General features: G+C 44.6%; 1 protein-coding gene across 1 annotated transcript in view; it reads right to left on the bottom strand.

The window, feature by feature from the left end:
* The window catches only part of ITGAV (integrin subunit alpha V), a 78,431-nt gene extending 60,925 nt beyond the window's left edge, over positions 1 to 17,506 (bottom strand). Inside the window, exons 1-2 of the mRNA XM_065412981.1 lie at positions 17,349 to 17,506; positions 6,030 to 6,157 (exon numbers count right to left, since the gene is read on the bottom strand). Of these exons, the coding sequence (XP_065269053.1) occupies positions 6,030 to 6,157; positions 17,349 to 17,506 (286 nt within the window). The remainder of the gene's footprint in view (positions 1 to 6,029; positions 6,158 to 17,348) is intronic.
* Between the last annotated feature and the right edge of the window lie 597 nt (positions 17,507 to 18,103).

The raw sequence follows: 18,103 nt of genomic DNA, 5'->3' as shown, positions 1-18,103 counted from the left end.
TGGACTCCCTCATCTCCAGCCCCACCTCAGAGCCTACACCCCCAGATGGAGTCCTCACCCCCCCTGCATCCCAACCCCTTGCCCCAGCCCAGAGCCCCCACCCCCACCCTGTACCCCTCTGCCCCACTCCCCAACCTGAAGCCCCCTCCTGCACCCCAAGCCCTCTCCCCACCCCAAGGTCTGCACCCCCCAATGGAGCCCTAACCCCCTGTACCCCAACCTCCTGCCTCAACCTGCAGCCCCCTCCCACAGCCTGAACCCCTCATCCCCAGCCCCACCCCAGAGCCCGCACCCCCAGACAGAGCCCTCACCCCCTCCTGCACCCCAAACCCCTGCACCATCCCAGAACCCCCTCTGCCCCACCCCCCAGCCTGGAGCCCCCTCCTGTACCCCAAACCCATTCATCCCTGGCCCCATCCCAGAGCCTGCACCCCCAGCCAGAGTCCTCACTCCCTCCTGCACCCCAAATCCCTGCTCCAGACCAGTGAAAGTGAGTGAGGGTGGGGGAGAGCGAGCCACCAAGGGAGGGGGAATGTAATGAGCGGGGGGCAAGGCCTCGGGAACGGGGCGGGGATAGGGTGCTCGGTTTTCTGCAATTAGAAAGTTGGCAACCCTAACTGTGTGTTGTGTGAAGAAGTACTTCCTTATGTTTGTTTTAAAGCTGCTGCCTATTAATTTCATTGAGAGCCCCCTGGTTCTTATGTTAGACTCTAGGGCCTCCCCATAACTATTTTGAGGATTCTTATAGGCCCTGCTTTGGAAGACTGCTTAAAAGGTCATAGGAAGAGAAATATAGGAACAGAGAGTTCTGAGGAATATCTGTTTGCAAGTGGCTGAATAAAGGGACACAGGATGAAAGAGAATGAGAACCTCCAACACAAAAATAACCATTATGGGCAAGATGCTTAGTTTAACTTTCTCACAGACTTTATCACAAAAGGTTGTGTAACAGACTTACCTCCATTAGCAACCAAACTTCACATGTACTTTACAAAGTATCTGAATAGATTTCTGCTCTAAAGAGATCAAAATGCCATCCTTGTTCCTGCCATGCGCTTTTAAAAAAAAGAAAATATGATTCTGCTTTGGCAATCTGAAATACTGGCCTGATAATGGCAGGGAACCAGCTACAGCATTACACACATTAAAAGAGATTGCATTGTTACAATGCATTGACTGCCCTGTTTTTTTGGAGTATAAACATACTTTTTAATCTCCCAGACACAATGTAACAAATACAGCATTTCCATAAACATCCAAATGAAATTTTAACAACTGAAAATGTATCTGAATAAAAATTCTCCTGAGCCATCATGATTCTCAACTATGAAATTCTTATCTTTAAGTTCCAGGAACCTAATGTGCCCATTACCTAAGGCAAAAATACAAATAAAACACTGCTTGTTTGCCTAGTAGTACATACCTTGATAAGTAGAGACATGCATTATAGTAGTGAGGCCTTTTCCTCTACTTTGCCTGGCATATGGGAAAGCCTATTGTAAATATTCAGAGCCTAAACTGATTCATTAATTGTGATCACCACAGAAGAGGCACATCTCCCTTTGCCACTTGCCCCTGAGGTTTTTCTACATCAAAGTGGGGGTTCTGTATCTAGCAGAAATCTTCAGCTAGCGTAGAAAGATCTCTTAAAGATTGCTAGCAGTGTCCAAGACTGTACTTCAGCATAATCCAGAAAACATAAAGCTTATCAAAGACACAGAAATACAGACAAATTCTGCTCTCTTACACTGGTGTAAACAAGAGCAGATTTTGTTCCACTATCAATATTTGAAACAAAATTCTTATCTGTTTTACTTAGACCAGCTTAAACCCCAATCCTACAATTTGAGCGGCATAACACAGGTTCCAACTGAAGTCATTGAGAATCTGCACAGAGGTCCTGCGTGGAATGGATTGCAGGATCAGGGCCTATGATTATTCATATTGAAATTATTTTACTATCTAATATACTTTAGAGCATTCACAGTTTATGTTTTTGAATTACATTCAGCTTGGACATTGAAACCGTACTCCCTCAATTCACAGGTTCATATCACTTAAGGCCAGAAAGGACCATCTGTATCCTGTATCAGAGGCCATCAAATTTCATCCATTTACCCTTGCATTGAGCCCAATAATTTGTGTCTGGCTAAAGCATATCTTTCTGCTTACAGCTCCAATTTAAATACAGCTTTACCTCTGCTGGCAGTTTACAATCAGTTTCACTTTTTTGATCTTGCACACTAACCCAATGCAAATATAGCTACTGTACTGCAAGGGAATGTTTAAATAAAAGAAAAGTTTGCAATAAAAAAATATTTTTATAACAGGTTTTGAAAAAAAAGTAAATTTAAACTTGGGGCCCGAACTGCGTAGTGTCCTTTAAAGAGAGCTACTTTAAATGTATAGAGGTGTCTGAGCATCCTGATTTAGACTACGAACATATTTCTCCTTATTCTGTTGACCAGATGCTAACTAACATCCAGTGGATGAAAATGAACTACAAGATTTGAAAGAACTATGTTTAACTGAACTTTTAAAAATACAGCCTGCAGAAACGGGGCTGACATCCTGCTTTCCTTGACTAGCTAGTAATCTCTCTCTCTTATATAGCACTTTTCATCAGTAGAATTCTCAAAACTTTCTTCCTATACAGGAAATTTTACTCCATCATTTATTGGAGCCTACACTGATTTCTGTAATAGTGGCAAACTTATCAGTTTAGTTGTAAAAATGCTATAAAATTGTATTGAAATACATGTCAATAACATTTATCTACAGTGCTTAATGTCAAAAAGAAGTTTAATGACCAGAATATCCCCTATATTTCTTGGTATTTATAACGCATCTACTAACGATGATATTTAAAGTGGAAAAAAAGAGATCCCCTAACAAAAAGTATGTTCATCATGAACTGCTACATGTCTGAATTTGGTTATTCAAGGCCATTTGTACTACTGACTAAATCCAGAATACCAAATTTTCAAAAGAGATTACTGCAAGGAGGAGATGTACATAAGCAGTATTCTGGTCAACGAAGATATTTGTACAGCGGTCATTGACTTGATTGACAAGCCTCAACTATACTAAAACCAATCTTACCCTATCAAAAGGACTGTTCAGAACTCGACACGGTGGTTTGCAAAAGTGTTATAATCAATGATTTAGAGTGAATATAAAACACAGGACACTTGAGAATCTGAGTTTCTAAAGCTCATGTCACATCAGAAGTGTCAGGTGTGTTAAACATTCAGATTCCTGGGTGTTCTGCTCTTAAGTCTTGTTGCCTGAATATGGCTTTGAGTACTAGTCCATCCCTTATTGGAGAGTCAGAGAATATTTTCGATATCAGGAGTACATTTGTAAGATTTATTTGCTTAAAATAGGTTTTAAATTAATCTTTCAGGACTAAACTAGGCAACCACATGATCATATTTAAGTTTTGCCCTCCCACAACCTACGCTCTTTTACCACCTAACTTTGGACATGAGAAAAGGTTTCTTTGAGGCAAGGACCTGGGGTGAAATCCTGGCTCCACTGATGTCAATGGGAGCTTTGCCATTGACTTTGATGGTGTCAGGATTTCACCCTTGTTGTATTTGTGCTGTAAAGTACTTAGCATGCTTTAGGGCACTGTGAAATAAAAAGTCAGTCTTATTTCTAGATATATGTTAAGGAATATTTTGAAGAACAAATATGCGATAGACCATTATGATATCTAAAGCTACTGCCAACACTACTTTCCAGTCAAATCCAAGCCCCCAATTTCATGACTCTTACCCTACCCTGTTCAGAAGGGGGGAAAAAAACCCTAGTAACTTGAAAATAATAATTGTACATAGCTTTTATGTCCTAAGCAGTCTGACAAACTGGTAGCTGTGGACTGAAATTTTACAGCCAAAACAACTTTAAAATCATGGTTTGTTCTCAATGAAGAAAGAGCCAAATCTTGATAGGAGTTTTATACACACTATGCCGAGTACAGCTTTCAACTATTTAGAAACTAATAAACAGAACAATTTCCAGTATCATGTGCAGATTTCAGAGACTTTGGTGAGATACCTTGACAAATTAATGCAATAGAAAAATAGCATCTTTATTGTACTGTAGTTTAATTTACAAATTCTGAATAAGCATGACAACCTATCTAGACAAAACTCACGTGTGCATACATGTACATAGATAGTACTGACAGACACACAGATGGATGGTGACCTGTAATGCTCTAAATCACCAGTGCTTCCTCAGGCCACATTAATATAGGTCTTGCTAATCCACGCTCATGACATGTAATGGTTTTTCCACATGCTGGCCTAAAACAAGCTGTGGGAAACAGGATTCAATACCCATGGGCTCAAGTGTAGGAACACGTGCAGTGGATTATCGCATAGCCTACTACAGCTGGTGGAAATCACTAAGTGTAACAGAGCGTAAAAAGACTGAATGGAATGATAACATTGCACAGTATAATACATCACCAATATTGTTTTCCATTTTAGTACAGTGCTGACATGGGTTAATTTCTCATTGCATACCTATTGAGAAATCCTGACAAAGATGTGAGGTAAGTATTGTGAAATGACTAGAGTTGTAAAAACCCCACTGATTTCTGTTCATGAAAACCTTTGCTTTTGTTTCAGTTTACACCCACAGGTTTCAGTTTGATGTTTTTGAATAACCTGAGTGGGAGGTGCACACATGTAAGTCAGGGCCGTATTCACCATGTAATGTCTTAGATATATTTCAGAATACAAAAGAGAAAGTATAAATGAATAACGAGGGCTGTAGTCAGGTTAAACAAAAAAAACTTAATTCACATAAGCTTCCAGCACACACCAAACGCACTGAAATTCTCAATGAGAAAGAAGAGTAAGCCCTGACTAGTGAGTCAAACCAAGAGAACTTGCATTTAAACTAACTGGGATCACAACCCCTCATCTGAATCTGAACAGTCCCATACTGTCAGACATTGCTTAGGCGCAGAATTTCTCTAATGCGGCCACCAGGGGCCTTTCGTGTGGCCATGACAGCCTCCTGGGCAAGTATTGGCCTCTCCCTCTCTCTCCCTGTTGCTCCTGGATGCACTGCCCTGCACTGCCTCTGGAGACAGGTGGGGCACAACACTGCAGAAGCAGTAAGTTCTTGACCAACCTTGGGGAGGGGATGGGCTTCAGCCCTGGGATGGTTGGGTAGCAGCTCCAGCAGCGGGACTTCAGGAGCCTGGCTGCAGGGCTTCGGGTGCCCTCCAGCCCCTGGCTCTGGTCCCAGGCTCCCACCGCCATATGGCGGGAGCCAACCCCGAGTGTTGACCCCTGGTCCTGGCCACACGGCAGCAGGTTCCAGCCTCTGGCTTCAGCTGCACAGCCCCCAGCTCTGACCATGCAGCAGCAGGCACTGACCCCTGGCTCTTGCCATGCAGACCCCAACCCCCCAATCACACTGGCCCTCCACTGCCTTTCCCAGCCCCACAACCATCCCTCCATCACCCTTGGCCCCGCTGCCTCCCCCTCCAGGGCTTAATTTGTCTTGGTGCTTGCTGAGAAAAGTGATGAACAAACATGCAAGTATCATTTTTCACCTGGGAAGCTGTGATAAATAATACTTGTTGTGAAAAGTAATATTTGTATGTTCTTTAATATCACTTTTCACAGCACACTTAATAGCTAGCTGGAAAGCTGGGATAAGTGATACTAGAAGTAGGGTCTGATACTTCTAGTATCACTTATCCCAGCTTTCCAGCTAGCTACTAAGTGTGCTGTGAAAAGTGATATTAAAGAACATACAAATATTACTTTTCACAACATTATTTTTATTATTGAGTCCGCAAATAAAAACCTACATAAATAAATTACAATGATTTGGATGTGTTCATGTCCATAATGAACTTTAGGAAAAACAAATAAATAAGTATTTTAGGAAAAAAGTGTCAGTGTGACACTTGTGTTCACTTTGTTGTGAAAGCCCCCTGGCTTAGGGCATGGGAAACATTACAAGCTCCATCTACTTACAGCAAGTATATCAAACTTTACCTGTGGAATCAAATATAACAGGCTGGCAGTTTTTGTTGGAATTCCAGTTACACTTGAGCACCTGGCCTCCTTCTACAATGTCAGGTTGTGTAGTGTTCGCTTTTGGAGCACCCACCAGAAGAAATATCCTGAAGTAAAAAAGAAAAACACAAATAGAAGGTTCAAGAGCACAGTCACTAATTAATAATAATAATGTTTAGCTCTTATATAGTGCTTTAAATGGTTATGTAACCATGGCTACAAGACACAAACTTAGAATTTGGATCCAAACTACTTCAAGATTCAGGGATGTTCGGATTAGGGGGTTTGTTTTGGATCCTGTGTTAATGCAGGTTAAAACAAAATTTTGACTAAAAACCAGACAGCTGAGAAAGTGTAAATAGAGATTCATGTTTAAAACATTTCCTGACCAATTCAGATTTCAAACAGACATTTAGCTGGATAGCCTTTCCTTCCCTCTTGCATTATTCAATCTTGTGTGTGTGACAGAAAAGGATGTAGTGTACCCTGGTTAAAAAACAAAACAAAAAATAGTCTGGCATCACTTCTAGTTCATTTCATACCTAAAAGCAATTCAAGGCAGATAGTCAAAGGCCAACCTTGATAAAAATCTGGGATTTTTCATTTAAAAAATATTCTAACAGGTAAGTCAGCCTAGTAATAGCATTTTTTTTTTAATTAGTCCCTCCAAGAACCCCAGCTGATGTCAACCACACATTTGCATGTTTGGCATATGACTGAGTCTTTATTGAAACCCATCAAAAACTAACCCTTTTCTCTTTCACACCCATTCTAATTTTTAAAATCTTCATGTGTATTTAGATTTGCATTCTGCCCAGTGGCTGCTGTGACATAAGGCTGTGAGAACTTGCAGATTGCAAAAATCTACTTCTGTATATTCAGATTGGGAGTGAGAAAAAGAAAGAGAAACCAATTCAACTCAAGATTACTACATCTTTCAGAAACTCCGACAATTCCATGAACCACGCTTGACTAATCAGCACTTTCTTTAGGGTCTGAATCTGAAAAACAGTGTGGATAGAAAATAAGAGGCGGCAATTGATAAGCAGCCTATTGTATTATTTCCATTTTATACTGAATATTATGACACTGTTCCTCCCTTTAAAGCCACGGAGAGCCATTTTGCTCAAATACATTTTAAAATGCAGACAATGGGTAAAAGTGTTACTACCAATGCAGAGAGGAATGCTTAATAAAACAGTTTGTCATAGAATCACAGAACCATAGGGTTAGAAAAGACCTCAAGGGACATCTAGTCTAACCCCTTCCAAGATGGATGGTTTAGACACAACAAATCCTACAAGACAGATGGCTATCTAGCCTCCTTTTGAAAACCTTCAGTGAAGGAGCTTCCATGACCTCCCTAGGCAGTCTGTTCCATTGTCCTACTGTCCTTACAGTTAGGAAGTTCCCCCCTCCCAAGATTTAATCTAAATCTGCTATGCTGTAGTCTGAAATCATTGTCTCTTGTCCTGCCCTCTGTGGCAAGAGAGAACAACTTTTCTCCATTTTTTTTATTGCAGCCTTTCAAATGTTTGAAGACCACTATTATGTCCCCCACTTAATCGCCTCGTTTCAAAACTAAACATACCCAGTTCCTTCAGCCTTTGCTCATATGGCTTGCATTCCATCCCTTTGATCATCTTTGTCGCTCATCTCTGGATCCTTTCCAGTTTCTCTACATCCTTTCCAAATACTGGTGACCAAAATTGGACACAATACTCCAGCTGAGACCTAACCAGCGCTAAGTAGAATGACTCGCATGCTATGTCTCTGTTAATGCAACCTAAAATTGCATTTGCTTTTTTTTGCAACTGTATCGCATTGCTGACTCATATTGAGGTTGTGATCCACCACAACTTCCAGATCCTTTTCAGCAGTGCTACTGCACAGCCAGTTAACTCCCATCCTGTATTTGTGCATTTGTTTTTTCTTCCCTAATCATCATCATCATGTTCCTATTACACCTCTGGCGTTTAGGGCAGTGACGAAGCTCCTCCACTCCTGTCTGTTTCTGGCAAGTCTTTCAATGGTTCCCCAGCTGTGCCCCAGGTTTTTCAGCTCGGCTTCCACAGTTCTTTGCCACGTTGTTTTCGAGCAGCCTCATTTTCACTTGCCTTCAGGTGTCCATCTTATTGCTATTCTGGTGATGGAATCAGTTTCCATCCGAAGCACATGACCAATCCATCTCCAACGCCTCCTGGCAGTGAGGGTGCTCAGATCCTCTTGGCTGCACTGTGTCAATAGATCTTGGTTTGAGATTGTTCTGGGCCAAAAGATACTGAGGATTTTTCTGAGGCAGTTGTATGGAATGAAGACAGTTTGGACAGGTCATACTTTCTCATTCCCCAGCATTCTGCACTATAAAGTAGTGCTGAAAGTACGCCGCTCTGATAAATCTTGAGTTTGGTTTTGGTGTTGTATTTTGATGATTTCCAGACTGTATTTAAGATCCTGAAGGTGTTTCTGGCTTTATTGATTTTGTTCCAGATGTCCTGGCTTGTTCCACCATCCTGGCTGATGGTGCTGTTGTGAATGTTTCTACATTAGTGAGAACATAATCCTCTATCCATGTTGGTGATGGTGAGGCAATATTAAAGGTCATGATATCTGTCTTATTGCAGTTGATTTTCAGTCCAATTTGCTGGCTGAATGCGTTGAGCTGAGTTGTTTTCTCTTGAATATGGTGTTAGGTATGTGATAGTAGAGTGACATCATATGTGAAGTCCAGGTCTTCAAGGGATGAGAAGAGTGTCCATTTAATGCCTCTTGGCATGTCTTCTGTTGTACGCCGCATTACAACATTGTCATCGACTGGGAAGAGGATTTCAGACATGACACACCCCTGACGTACTCCTGTTTTGACTTCAAAATTGAGCTCACTGTGATCAACACTGGATGTAAAGCTGTCCGTCCCTAAGTGTAGCACCTTACATTTGTCTTTGTTGAATTTCATTTTATCATCTATAGCCCAGTTCTCCAATTTATCAAGATCCCTTTGAATTTTAGCTCTATCCTCCAAAGTGTTTGACACAAAGCTCGGGGGGTTGCATTTGCAAATTTGATCAGTATACTCTCTAGGCATACACTCAGGTCATTAATAAAGATGTTAAATAACACCAGACCTAGAACAGATCCCTGTGGAACCCCACCTGAGACCTCCCTCCAGTCTGACATCATTCCATTGATGGTTCCTCACGTGGGATTGTGTCAAAAGCCTTGCTAAAGTCCAAGTATATTAGGTCCACAGCATTCTCCCTACCCACCAAACCATTTACTCTGTCAAGGAAGGAAATCAAGCTGGTTTGGCATGATCTGTTCTTAGTAAACCCATGCTGGCTGCTAGTGATTACCCCTTCATCCTCCAGCTATTCCCAAATTGTATGTTTTATACATTGCTCTAGTAGCTTACCAGGTATCAAGGTCATGCTGACTGGTCTATACTTCCCTGGCTTCTCCTTTTTAAAGATGGGCACTACGTTAGCCCTTCTCCAGTCTTCCAGAATCTCTCCTGTCACCTATGAGTTTGCAAATATTATTGCCAGTGACATTGAGATTTCTTCACCTAATGCCTTCAGCACCCAAGGGTGAATATCATCAGGCCCTGGTGACTTGAATTCATTCAAATTAGACAGAACATATCTGATGTGTTCTTCATTTATCCTGATCTGCATCCCTTCCCCTTTACTGTCTATGGTAACTTCACTAGTCATCCGGTCACATATTATTTTTGTGAGAAGACTGAAGGAAAGTAGGCATTGAGCAGCTCTGCCTTCCTATCATTTATGTCAAATTTGTATTTATTTGTCAAAGCCAGAGACTCCAGCCAGTAGGGGCAGAAGCAGCCAAAGCAGGGCCTGCTGCACTGGTGGGAGGAGGCAAAATGGGGCAAACTGGGACAACCCCTCCTTCCACGCCCCCTGGACATAGAACTGTGCAGGGGAGACCACCCAAACACAATGAGGACCCTAGGACCCAGGAAACGTCACCTCCCTCCTTATCTGCTCATGTGAGCTCCATATTCAGACAACCTTCAACAGTTCTGAGTGGACTTTTTCTGCCCTATGCTGATTGGCTGTTTTCTCCAGCCCTCCCCTGCCCTCACAGGGTATGTCTACACATGGATAAAAGACCTGTGGTATAGCCATGGCTAGCCTAGGTCAGCTGACTTGGGCTTGTGGGGCTCAGGATGAAGGGCTAAAAATCACTGTGTAGATATTTGGGCTTGGGCTGGAGCCCAAGCTCTGGGACCCTTCATCCTTGCAGGTCCCTGCTCTGTACCCTTCATCCCTCTTCTCTTCCCTTTCCATTTACCTCACCCCCTCCTAACTAAAGCAAAAAAAAAAAAAAATTGTGGAACCAACATGCTCTTTGCTGTCATCACATTGTTTGCTCCGCTTAAGTGTTCTACCCCTTCCCTCACCCTGTGTCTGTCTGGTCTATTTAGATTGTAAGCTCTTCAGGAAAGAGACTGTCTATTGCACTGTGTTTGTACAGAGCCTAGCACAATGGGACCCTTTGTTGGTTGGCCCTTACGTAGAACCAAAACAAACGTGTTAAAGAAGAAAAGAATGCTTCTAGCAAAAGGAAGAGAAAGGACAGCACTCCCAGTGTATCTCCCCTATAAAAACTCATAAGAACATACTATGTTATAGGATCCCCCAGTCTATGCTAGGAATATTTTCAGATAGATTTTAAAACCAGTTAGAGCCATAGCAGAGACCTGGTTTTAGACAGCTTTAGATAGCATGGCTTGTTTAAACAGAGTCAGTCCTGAAACTGAGTCAGCCCTGAAATTAATTCAGATAACCATAGTGTAAGGCTGGCAAATTAGTTAGCTGAACCAACTTCAAAACTGGTTAGAAAATATCCCCAGTGTAGAAACACCCAGGTTTCTTAATCTTCTCTACATTTCAACTCCTGCTTTCTAAACTTTCACTTAAGCAATTCTTAGTGCACTTACCAAAGTGAAGCAAGGGTACACCAGATTTTCAGCTGGGGTAAATTAGTATAGTCAAGGGAGCTACGTAATTTATACTAGCTGAGGGTCTGGCCCACTGTTTTGAAATCAGTCAGAATTATTCCTGACCAGCTAGTCATATTACAAGTGGATCCCAAAAACTTAAAACCTGATCCAAAGCCCAGTGAAGTCAATGAGATTCTGTTTTTAACATTGCTGGTTTTCATGCAGGGATGGTACCACTGGTGGTGGCAGTCAGAAATGAAACAAAAAGGTACTTGATGTAGTCAAGACAAAGGAGTGCTTGTTTCAATGCAACGTGCAGTGCACCACGGGTAGGTATTCCAGTGTGCAACTCACTACTGTCCAGCAGTGCACTGTCTTTTGGAAAGTTTTGGCAATGCATGGTGGAGTCAAAATGAGTTGTGACTCCAGGGTCAAGATTCCATCATGCAACTGTCTCCAACCCATAATGTCATCTCTATTCCATAATTTTCGTTCCTATTTTGAAAATCCCATGAACCTGCATAGGACTAGTCACTGTCCGTCATCGCTGACAGAAGCATGGAGCATGCTCAGCTGTGAATTATTGTCATGAGCATTACCATCACAGGACACATGATACTCTGGTATTTGCAGAGCCTCAAGAAGAGCCACGGAGAACATGATGACTCTCTGGAGAAAAGATTGCAGTGGGACATAACGAGAACCAATTCAAGATTGTTGGTGGTGTGCACAGAGCAGCTGCAAATGGTGGAGTGCCAGTTCTAAGCCTGAGAAACAAACACTGACTGGTGGGATGGCATTGTTATGTAGGCTTGGGATGATGAGCAGTGGCTGCAGAACTTTTGGATGCGCAAGGCCACATTCCTGGATCTGTGTGCTGAACTCCCCCAAGCTCTCCAGTGCAGGGACACCAGAATGAGAGCTGCACTGACAGTGGAAAGTCAAGTGGCATTTACACTGTGGAAACTTGCAATGCTGGATTGCTACTGGTCAATGAGAAATCATTTTGGAGTGGGAAAATCCACTGTGGGGAGCCGTCATACAAGTGTGCAGGGCCATTAATCATCTCCCAGTACACAGGGCTCTGACTCTTGGCAGCATGCAGGGTCCAATAGATGGATTTGCAGCAATGGGGTTCCCAAACTGCGGGAGCAATAGAGGGCACACATATCCCTACTCTGGCACCAGACTGCCTTGCCACAGAGTACATCAACAAAAAGTGATCAACTGCCAATAGTGATCCTGGAGGACCCAGCCTTCCCCTGCCTTACAAAGCCATCCACTGACTGACCACCTTGACAGATTCGACTACCAGCATAGTATCTGTGAAGCAAAGGGTGAAGAGTTGCTCCCAGGATGTAGGGCAGAGCTAGAGCAGCTGTCTGCTGAGTTTGAACAGCCAGACACAGGGGCTATCAGAACAGGTTATCATGGAGATATAGGAGCTATATCAGGGAAGCTCTGGAAGAGCACTTTAACAGCGAGCCACAGTAAGACACTGTGGTGTTCTGTGTTCTACGTGGCTCTGCAGTTTGGGGACCAGTTAGGAATTGTGCGATGTTTGATGCACATCTAGGATCACAAAACAGGCAATGCACCTACTAATTTTGTGGTGCTTGCTGTACATTTATGATTGACAAACACAAGGTCACAATGATCGTATGAGCTGTGTCACAGTTTACAATAAAAACTAAGTGGGTGCTCTCATTGCCGCCAGGCACTCTGCAGCATCTGTTCAGAATTAATGAAGATGAATTATTTTCCAAACAATAAAGTTTTATTGAGTAACAAAAGATGCACATAATTTTTGCAGCAAGTTAAAAATAAACACATTAAAGCCTTAATACATTTATGAAGCAGAGCTTAAAGAAGCTATGTCAAGTGAAGAGTAGGTGACAAAAAAAAAAAAAAAAAAAACATTCTACATAGCAGCAACAAAAAAGGCTCAGGGGTCAATGATCCATGTCACAAGTTTGGCAGAAATCATATACAGTAAAAGCTGTGTTATCCGGCACTTTACCAAGTGGAAAGCTCTACAAACCAGCATTTCTGATCGTCACTGAAAGTCCGGTTTATAGTCTGGTTGGCGTGGGGCCGGCAGGCTCCCTACCTGGCTCAGTGTGGCTCCCCGGAAGTGGTGACATGTCCCTGCTACTCCTAGGTGGAGGGACAGCCACAGGGGCTCCGTGTGCTGCTCCCCACCCCACCGCAAGTGCTGTCTCTGCACTCCCATGGGCAGAGACCGCACGCAGAGCCGCCTAGCCGTGCCTCCACCTAGGAGCAGCTAGGGACACGTTGCCACTTGCGGGGAGCCGCCTGAGATGAGTGCTGCCAGGATCTGGCACCCCGCACCCCCTCTCGTGCCCCCAACCTCCTGTCCCCTCCCACACCCAAACTCTCTTCCAGAGCCCACGCCCCCCCCCCCCGTGCCCCAACCCCCAGCCCCCACCTGCACCCAAACTCCCTCCGTCTTAGTTAACTGGAATTTTTGACTTACCAGCACTCCCCATTCCCCCAACATGCCAGATAAAGCTTTTACTGTAACATGATCCAACATTGATTTCACTAAATGCCTTTTCCTAATCATAATGAAAAACAGTTTTCTTGGATTTCTGCACAATGGTCCACTGAAGATATCATGTAGTTTGTTGTTCACTGCCTATTTTCTCTCTCACACAGTGGTTGGACCAAATGGGCAAACTGTGTTTTTACATACATTGTCAAGCTTCTGCATATCACAAAGGAAGAATCATGGATCTGATCCTGAACCACTGAAGTCAATGAAAGCTTTGCTATTTAGCCACAAGCATGCAGTGGGGATAAAGAGAAGGCTAATTATTCAGTGCGTGACACAGGAAAATTTAGTACACAAGGGACAAGCTTCAAGATTTGTAATCAGCTTTTTGGAGGGGACTAAGGTTTATAACTCGTGCTTCATTCCATTCTTGACGTTACATTTTCTGGACATTAAACTTCGCAGCTCCCATTGGCCAGGACCAGAGCTCTGGGCGGAGGTAACGTGCACAGCTGCCTGGCCAGTCCTCCGCCTAGCAGCTGAGCGAGGGGCTGTCACTGCTTCCGGGGAAGCCCCCCAGGTAAGCGCTGCCCAGATCCCGCCTCACCCCATCCCGTGCCCCAACCCTCTGCCCCCTCCCACACCCAAACGCTGCTGCTGCTGCTAGGAGGGGGAGGCATGGAGCCCGGTAGGGAGCCTGCCGGCCCCGCCAACCCGTCGCCCCCAGCACCAGCGGGGGTCCCGGGCTGCACGCCGTCACCCGTGCATCCCCAGCACCAGCAGGGGTACCGGACCATGCGCCGCCGCCCACCAGCACCAGCGGGGATCCCAGGCCATGTGCCACCACCTGCGCCCCCCCAGCACCAGTGGGGGTCCATGGCCACCCCCAAACCCTCCAGCACCAGTGGGGGTCCCGGGCCACCTCCCGCCAAGCAGCCAGGCTGCCCTCCCCCAGCACCCACAGGGGCCCCAGGCAGCCCCCCGCCAAGTTTTATTCACTGGTATTTTTAGTAAAAGTCATGGACAGGTCACAGGCTGTGAATTTCTGTTTACTGCCCATGACCTATCCGTGACTTTTACTAAAAATACCTGACACTAAAATATAGCCTTAATTATGATCACTGCTTTGTATTTATGCAATCTGGTGTAACTATCATGAAGTTGATATTTCAGAATGTGTGTCTCTTTCACAGCAAATATATACATTTATGAAATATTCAATACAGCTAATGATTCTGCAAACACCTGAACAGGTCCATTGTATAAAATGTAGGTTAGCACATAAAACCTTGATCCTGCAGAGTTATACATGTTCTTAACTTTAAGGGCATTAATAGTGAATAATTTCATTGAACGGGACATGCTTAAAGTTAAATAGATGGTAAATCTGCAGTATTGAGGCTTAATTTTGTAGGGTAAGCACGCAAGATACATATTGTGACTGCATAACAATATAAAAACCACCAAGGAAAAGAATTCCCATACAGGATAGTCATGTCTCTCTCATTTGGCTGGTCATCAGGAAAATGCCAATACTCTAAGGGTAAAAGCAAACAAACACTATAGTAAACCAGGACCTTTTACAATAAGGCATTAAGAGGTCACTCTGACTCCCATTAAAATCAATGGGAAAATCCCCCATAATTGACTTAAATGGGAGTTGGATCAGACCTTTTGTGCCAGAAAACAATAGGAACCTCTAATTTGTTTACATATTTACTATTCTTACTCAAGATATACAACTAAAGATAATAGTATAAAACTTGCAGAATGAAGACAGCACAAAAAAGTGTTGCAACATTTACAAGTTACAGGGTGACTTCTACTTAACTGGAGCAACAAAGAATGCAAACAAGACTGATACTTTACAAAAAGTGTTACTCAATATTTAAATAAGTTTATAAACAAATTCTAGCTGCTAAAATCAAGAGATGAGTAGAAAAATCACCCCATATGTCAGATATATGTAAATCTTGTACCGCTGAAGTTGATTTTTGGAGGGGTGGGGAAGGCACAAAAAGGGAGAACTATAATGTGTATCCCACCTAAGAAAGATAAATGGTAGTATTATAATTAATCTAAGAGTTGATAGAAGAACTATGGAACACTTTTGTGAATCACGAACTACGTCATTCTGAATCCTTATTTTAAGGTGCCAATTAAAATCGGACTGCAACTTTTTCAAATCTCACACCTTCAAGAAGTGCACATGATCAATAGCAATCTCTAGAGCACTTTTGATCCTTTAGAACCCTCAGATACTTCACAAAATTCAGAGATATACCATTGAAATACCTCCATGTTTGCAAAGGGCTATAGCAATGGAGTCAAACAGTTTCATACACAACATTGGAGTGGGAAACAGATATTCTGATTCCGTTGATAAAGTCACCAGAAAAAAATCCTATCTTTCTGTTAACTGCCTGGGGAGCTACTTGGGCAGATTTTTAAAACAGGATACTCAGTGTTTTGTATGCAACAATGCAAATACAAACCCATGCCTAAATTTGCATACATAATATTTACGATGATTATGACAGTCTTGCAATACTGTTAAGAAATTTTCCAGTCCAAGCACAAAGTCTATGCCCCTGCCCTTAACTATGATGATGAGTAAGAAGAACTATATATTTTGCACACCAGTTTTAAAACAAAAGTGACCTATCCTATGTTTGCAGGGAGTAGAATTTTGTATATCCAGTTTGTGCACACAATCATGGTAACTGTGTACGCATATGCAGACACACATAAAAGGATCTGGTTTTAAAAATGGCCCTTAGTGCCCAGGCAGTACAATTTTTAAGGTCTCATTCAAAAGCCAGGTCTATTGATTGAACTGCACAAGATTCAGTTTGGGCCTAAGGAAACAAAATGACTTCCACTGATTTCAAGTGGGCTTTAGATCAGTATATCCTGGAAGAATGAAGGGAGATTTAAATCTATTGTTTCAGGGGGTCTATATATTTAAATCCTTAATATTAGGCCATTTAGCCATCCCCTTCAAAGCAAACAGGCCCGCACTAATGCCTGCCATTAGTTTTCTTCTGAAAGGCTTAATACAGAGAACTTGGTTGATTTTCTCCCAAATCAAAAATAAGCTACAGTAGCCATTTAAATGTGTAGGTAGCCTCCTTTTAGCTTGGTCTTTATTATTATTGTGTGAACTTCTGAATTACTTTCCTGGCTGACAAAGTTCTTTGACACAATTTGCCAAAGGTGATAATGGACCAGAGTTTCAAAAGCAGAGTTTCTTTCAGCCACCCAGTTGTGTGACTTCCACAGCCAAAAGCCACTCACACAACGCCCTCACTCGTTCATAGAAAGCGACCCTCAACATTGTACGCTTGGGATGCATAGGATGCATCTGGTCAATCTCAAAACCACAGCGGGGGGGGGGGGGGGGGAGAGAGAGAGAGAGAGAGAGAGTGTGCCAGAAAAGAAATCAAGTGTCTAGAGACCCGAGCTAGAGTAGAACAGGATGTTCGCCCGCTTCGGGGGACAGGGGAAGAGGACGGGACGGGAGGCTTTGTTCATTTCACAATTCTCCTTCTCCCGGCCCTTCAAGGCTCCACCAAGGGTGACCAGATGTCCTGATTTGATAGTCACATTCCCGATAGTCCGGGCTTTGTCTTATATAGGCGCCTATTAACTCCCTACCCCCGTCCTGATTCTTCACACTTGCTATCACCCTGCCACCAGGGGCCACAGCCCCTCTGGGGACTCACACGGCCCTGGAGACGCCAAAGGGACCTAGGTTACAACACCCCACCCACCAGCAGCGTGCGGACCCCGGCCCGCCGGGCTGACAGATACGTACGAGGAGGAGTCTGGGGCAAAGAAATCCACAGCGAAGCCGAAGTAACTCCCCTCCGAGCCGGAGTAAACAGCCGGGCCGTCCACGTCCAGATTGAAGGCGCCGCCGAGCGCCAGCCAGCGGCCCAGGAGCAGCAGCAGTAGCAGGCAGAGGCGAGCCATGGCCGGTGTCCAGCCGCCTGGCAGTGCCCAGAGGATGCCCGAGCGCCCGCCGGCCCCAGCAGCCCGAAGCGGAGCCTGGCAGTGCCCGCTGCCGGCAGGGACCAGCTGCCCGGGGCGAGGCGCAGGGAGGGGGCGCTGGGCTGTGCAGGGCTTCCTGGCCGGGCGGGTCGCTTCCTTTTTGGTTGTGTCCCCAGAGCGGCTCTTCCCTGCGACTGGGGCTGGCGAGAAACCGCCGCGGCCTCCGCCTCTCCCCGGCGGCTGATGCACCGCCCCACGCCGGGGCGGGGGAAGCTGCATCATGTGGCGCTAGGGCAGGGGGAGGAGCGTCCGGCGGGGGGGGAGGCGGACAGGGTCGGCGCCGGCCATGGGACGGGTACTCGCTTCCCTCCACGCCTCCCCCCGCCGGTCGGGGACGGGAACCCGAAGGGGCACCTGCTGGGCTGCTCTTGCGCCGGGGCGCCCCACCACGTGAGTGCCAGGCCCCGGGGCGCCAGGAGGTCCGAGCAGCACCAGCCCCAGGCAGCGCCCGAGAGCCGGGTTCTGCGCGGCCCGGGGAACCCCTTAGCAGCAGGGGCCGGGGAACTGGGGGAGGGGGGG

The sequence above is a fragment of the Emys orbicularis genome, chromosome 11 (genome assembly GCF_028017835.1).
Source record: "Emys orbicularis isolate rEmyOrb1 chromosome 11, rEmyOrb1.hap1, whole genome shotgun sequence".
Lineage (NCBI taxonomy): Eukaryota > Metazoa > Chordata > Testudines > Emydidae > Emys > Emys orbicularis.
This window is presented reverse-complemented; position numbering and strand designations above follow the sequence as displayed.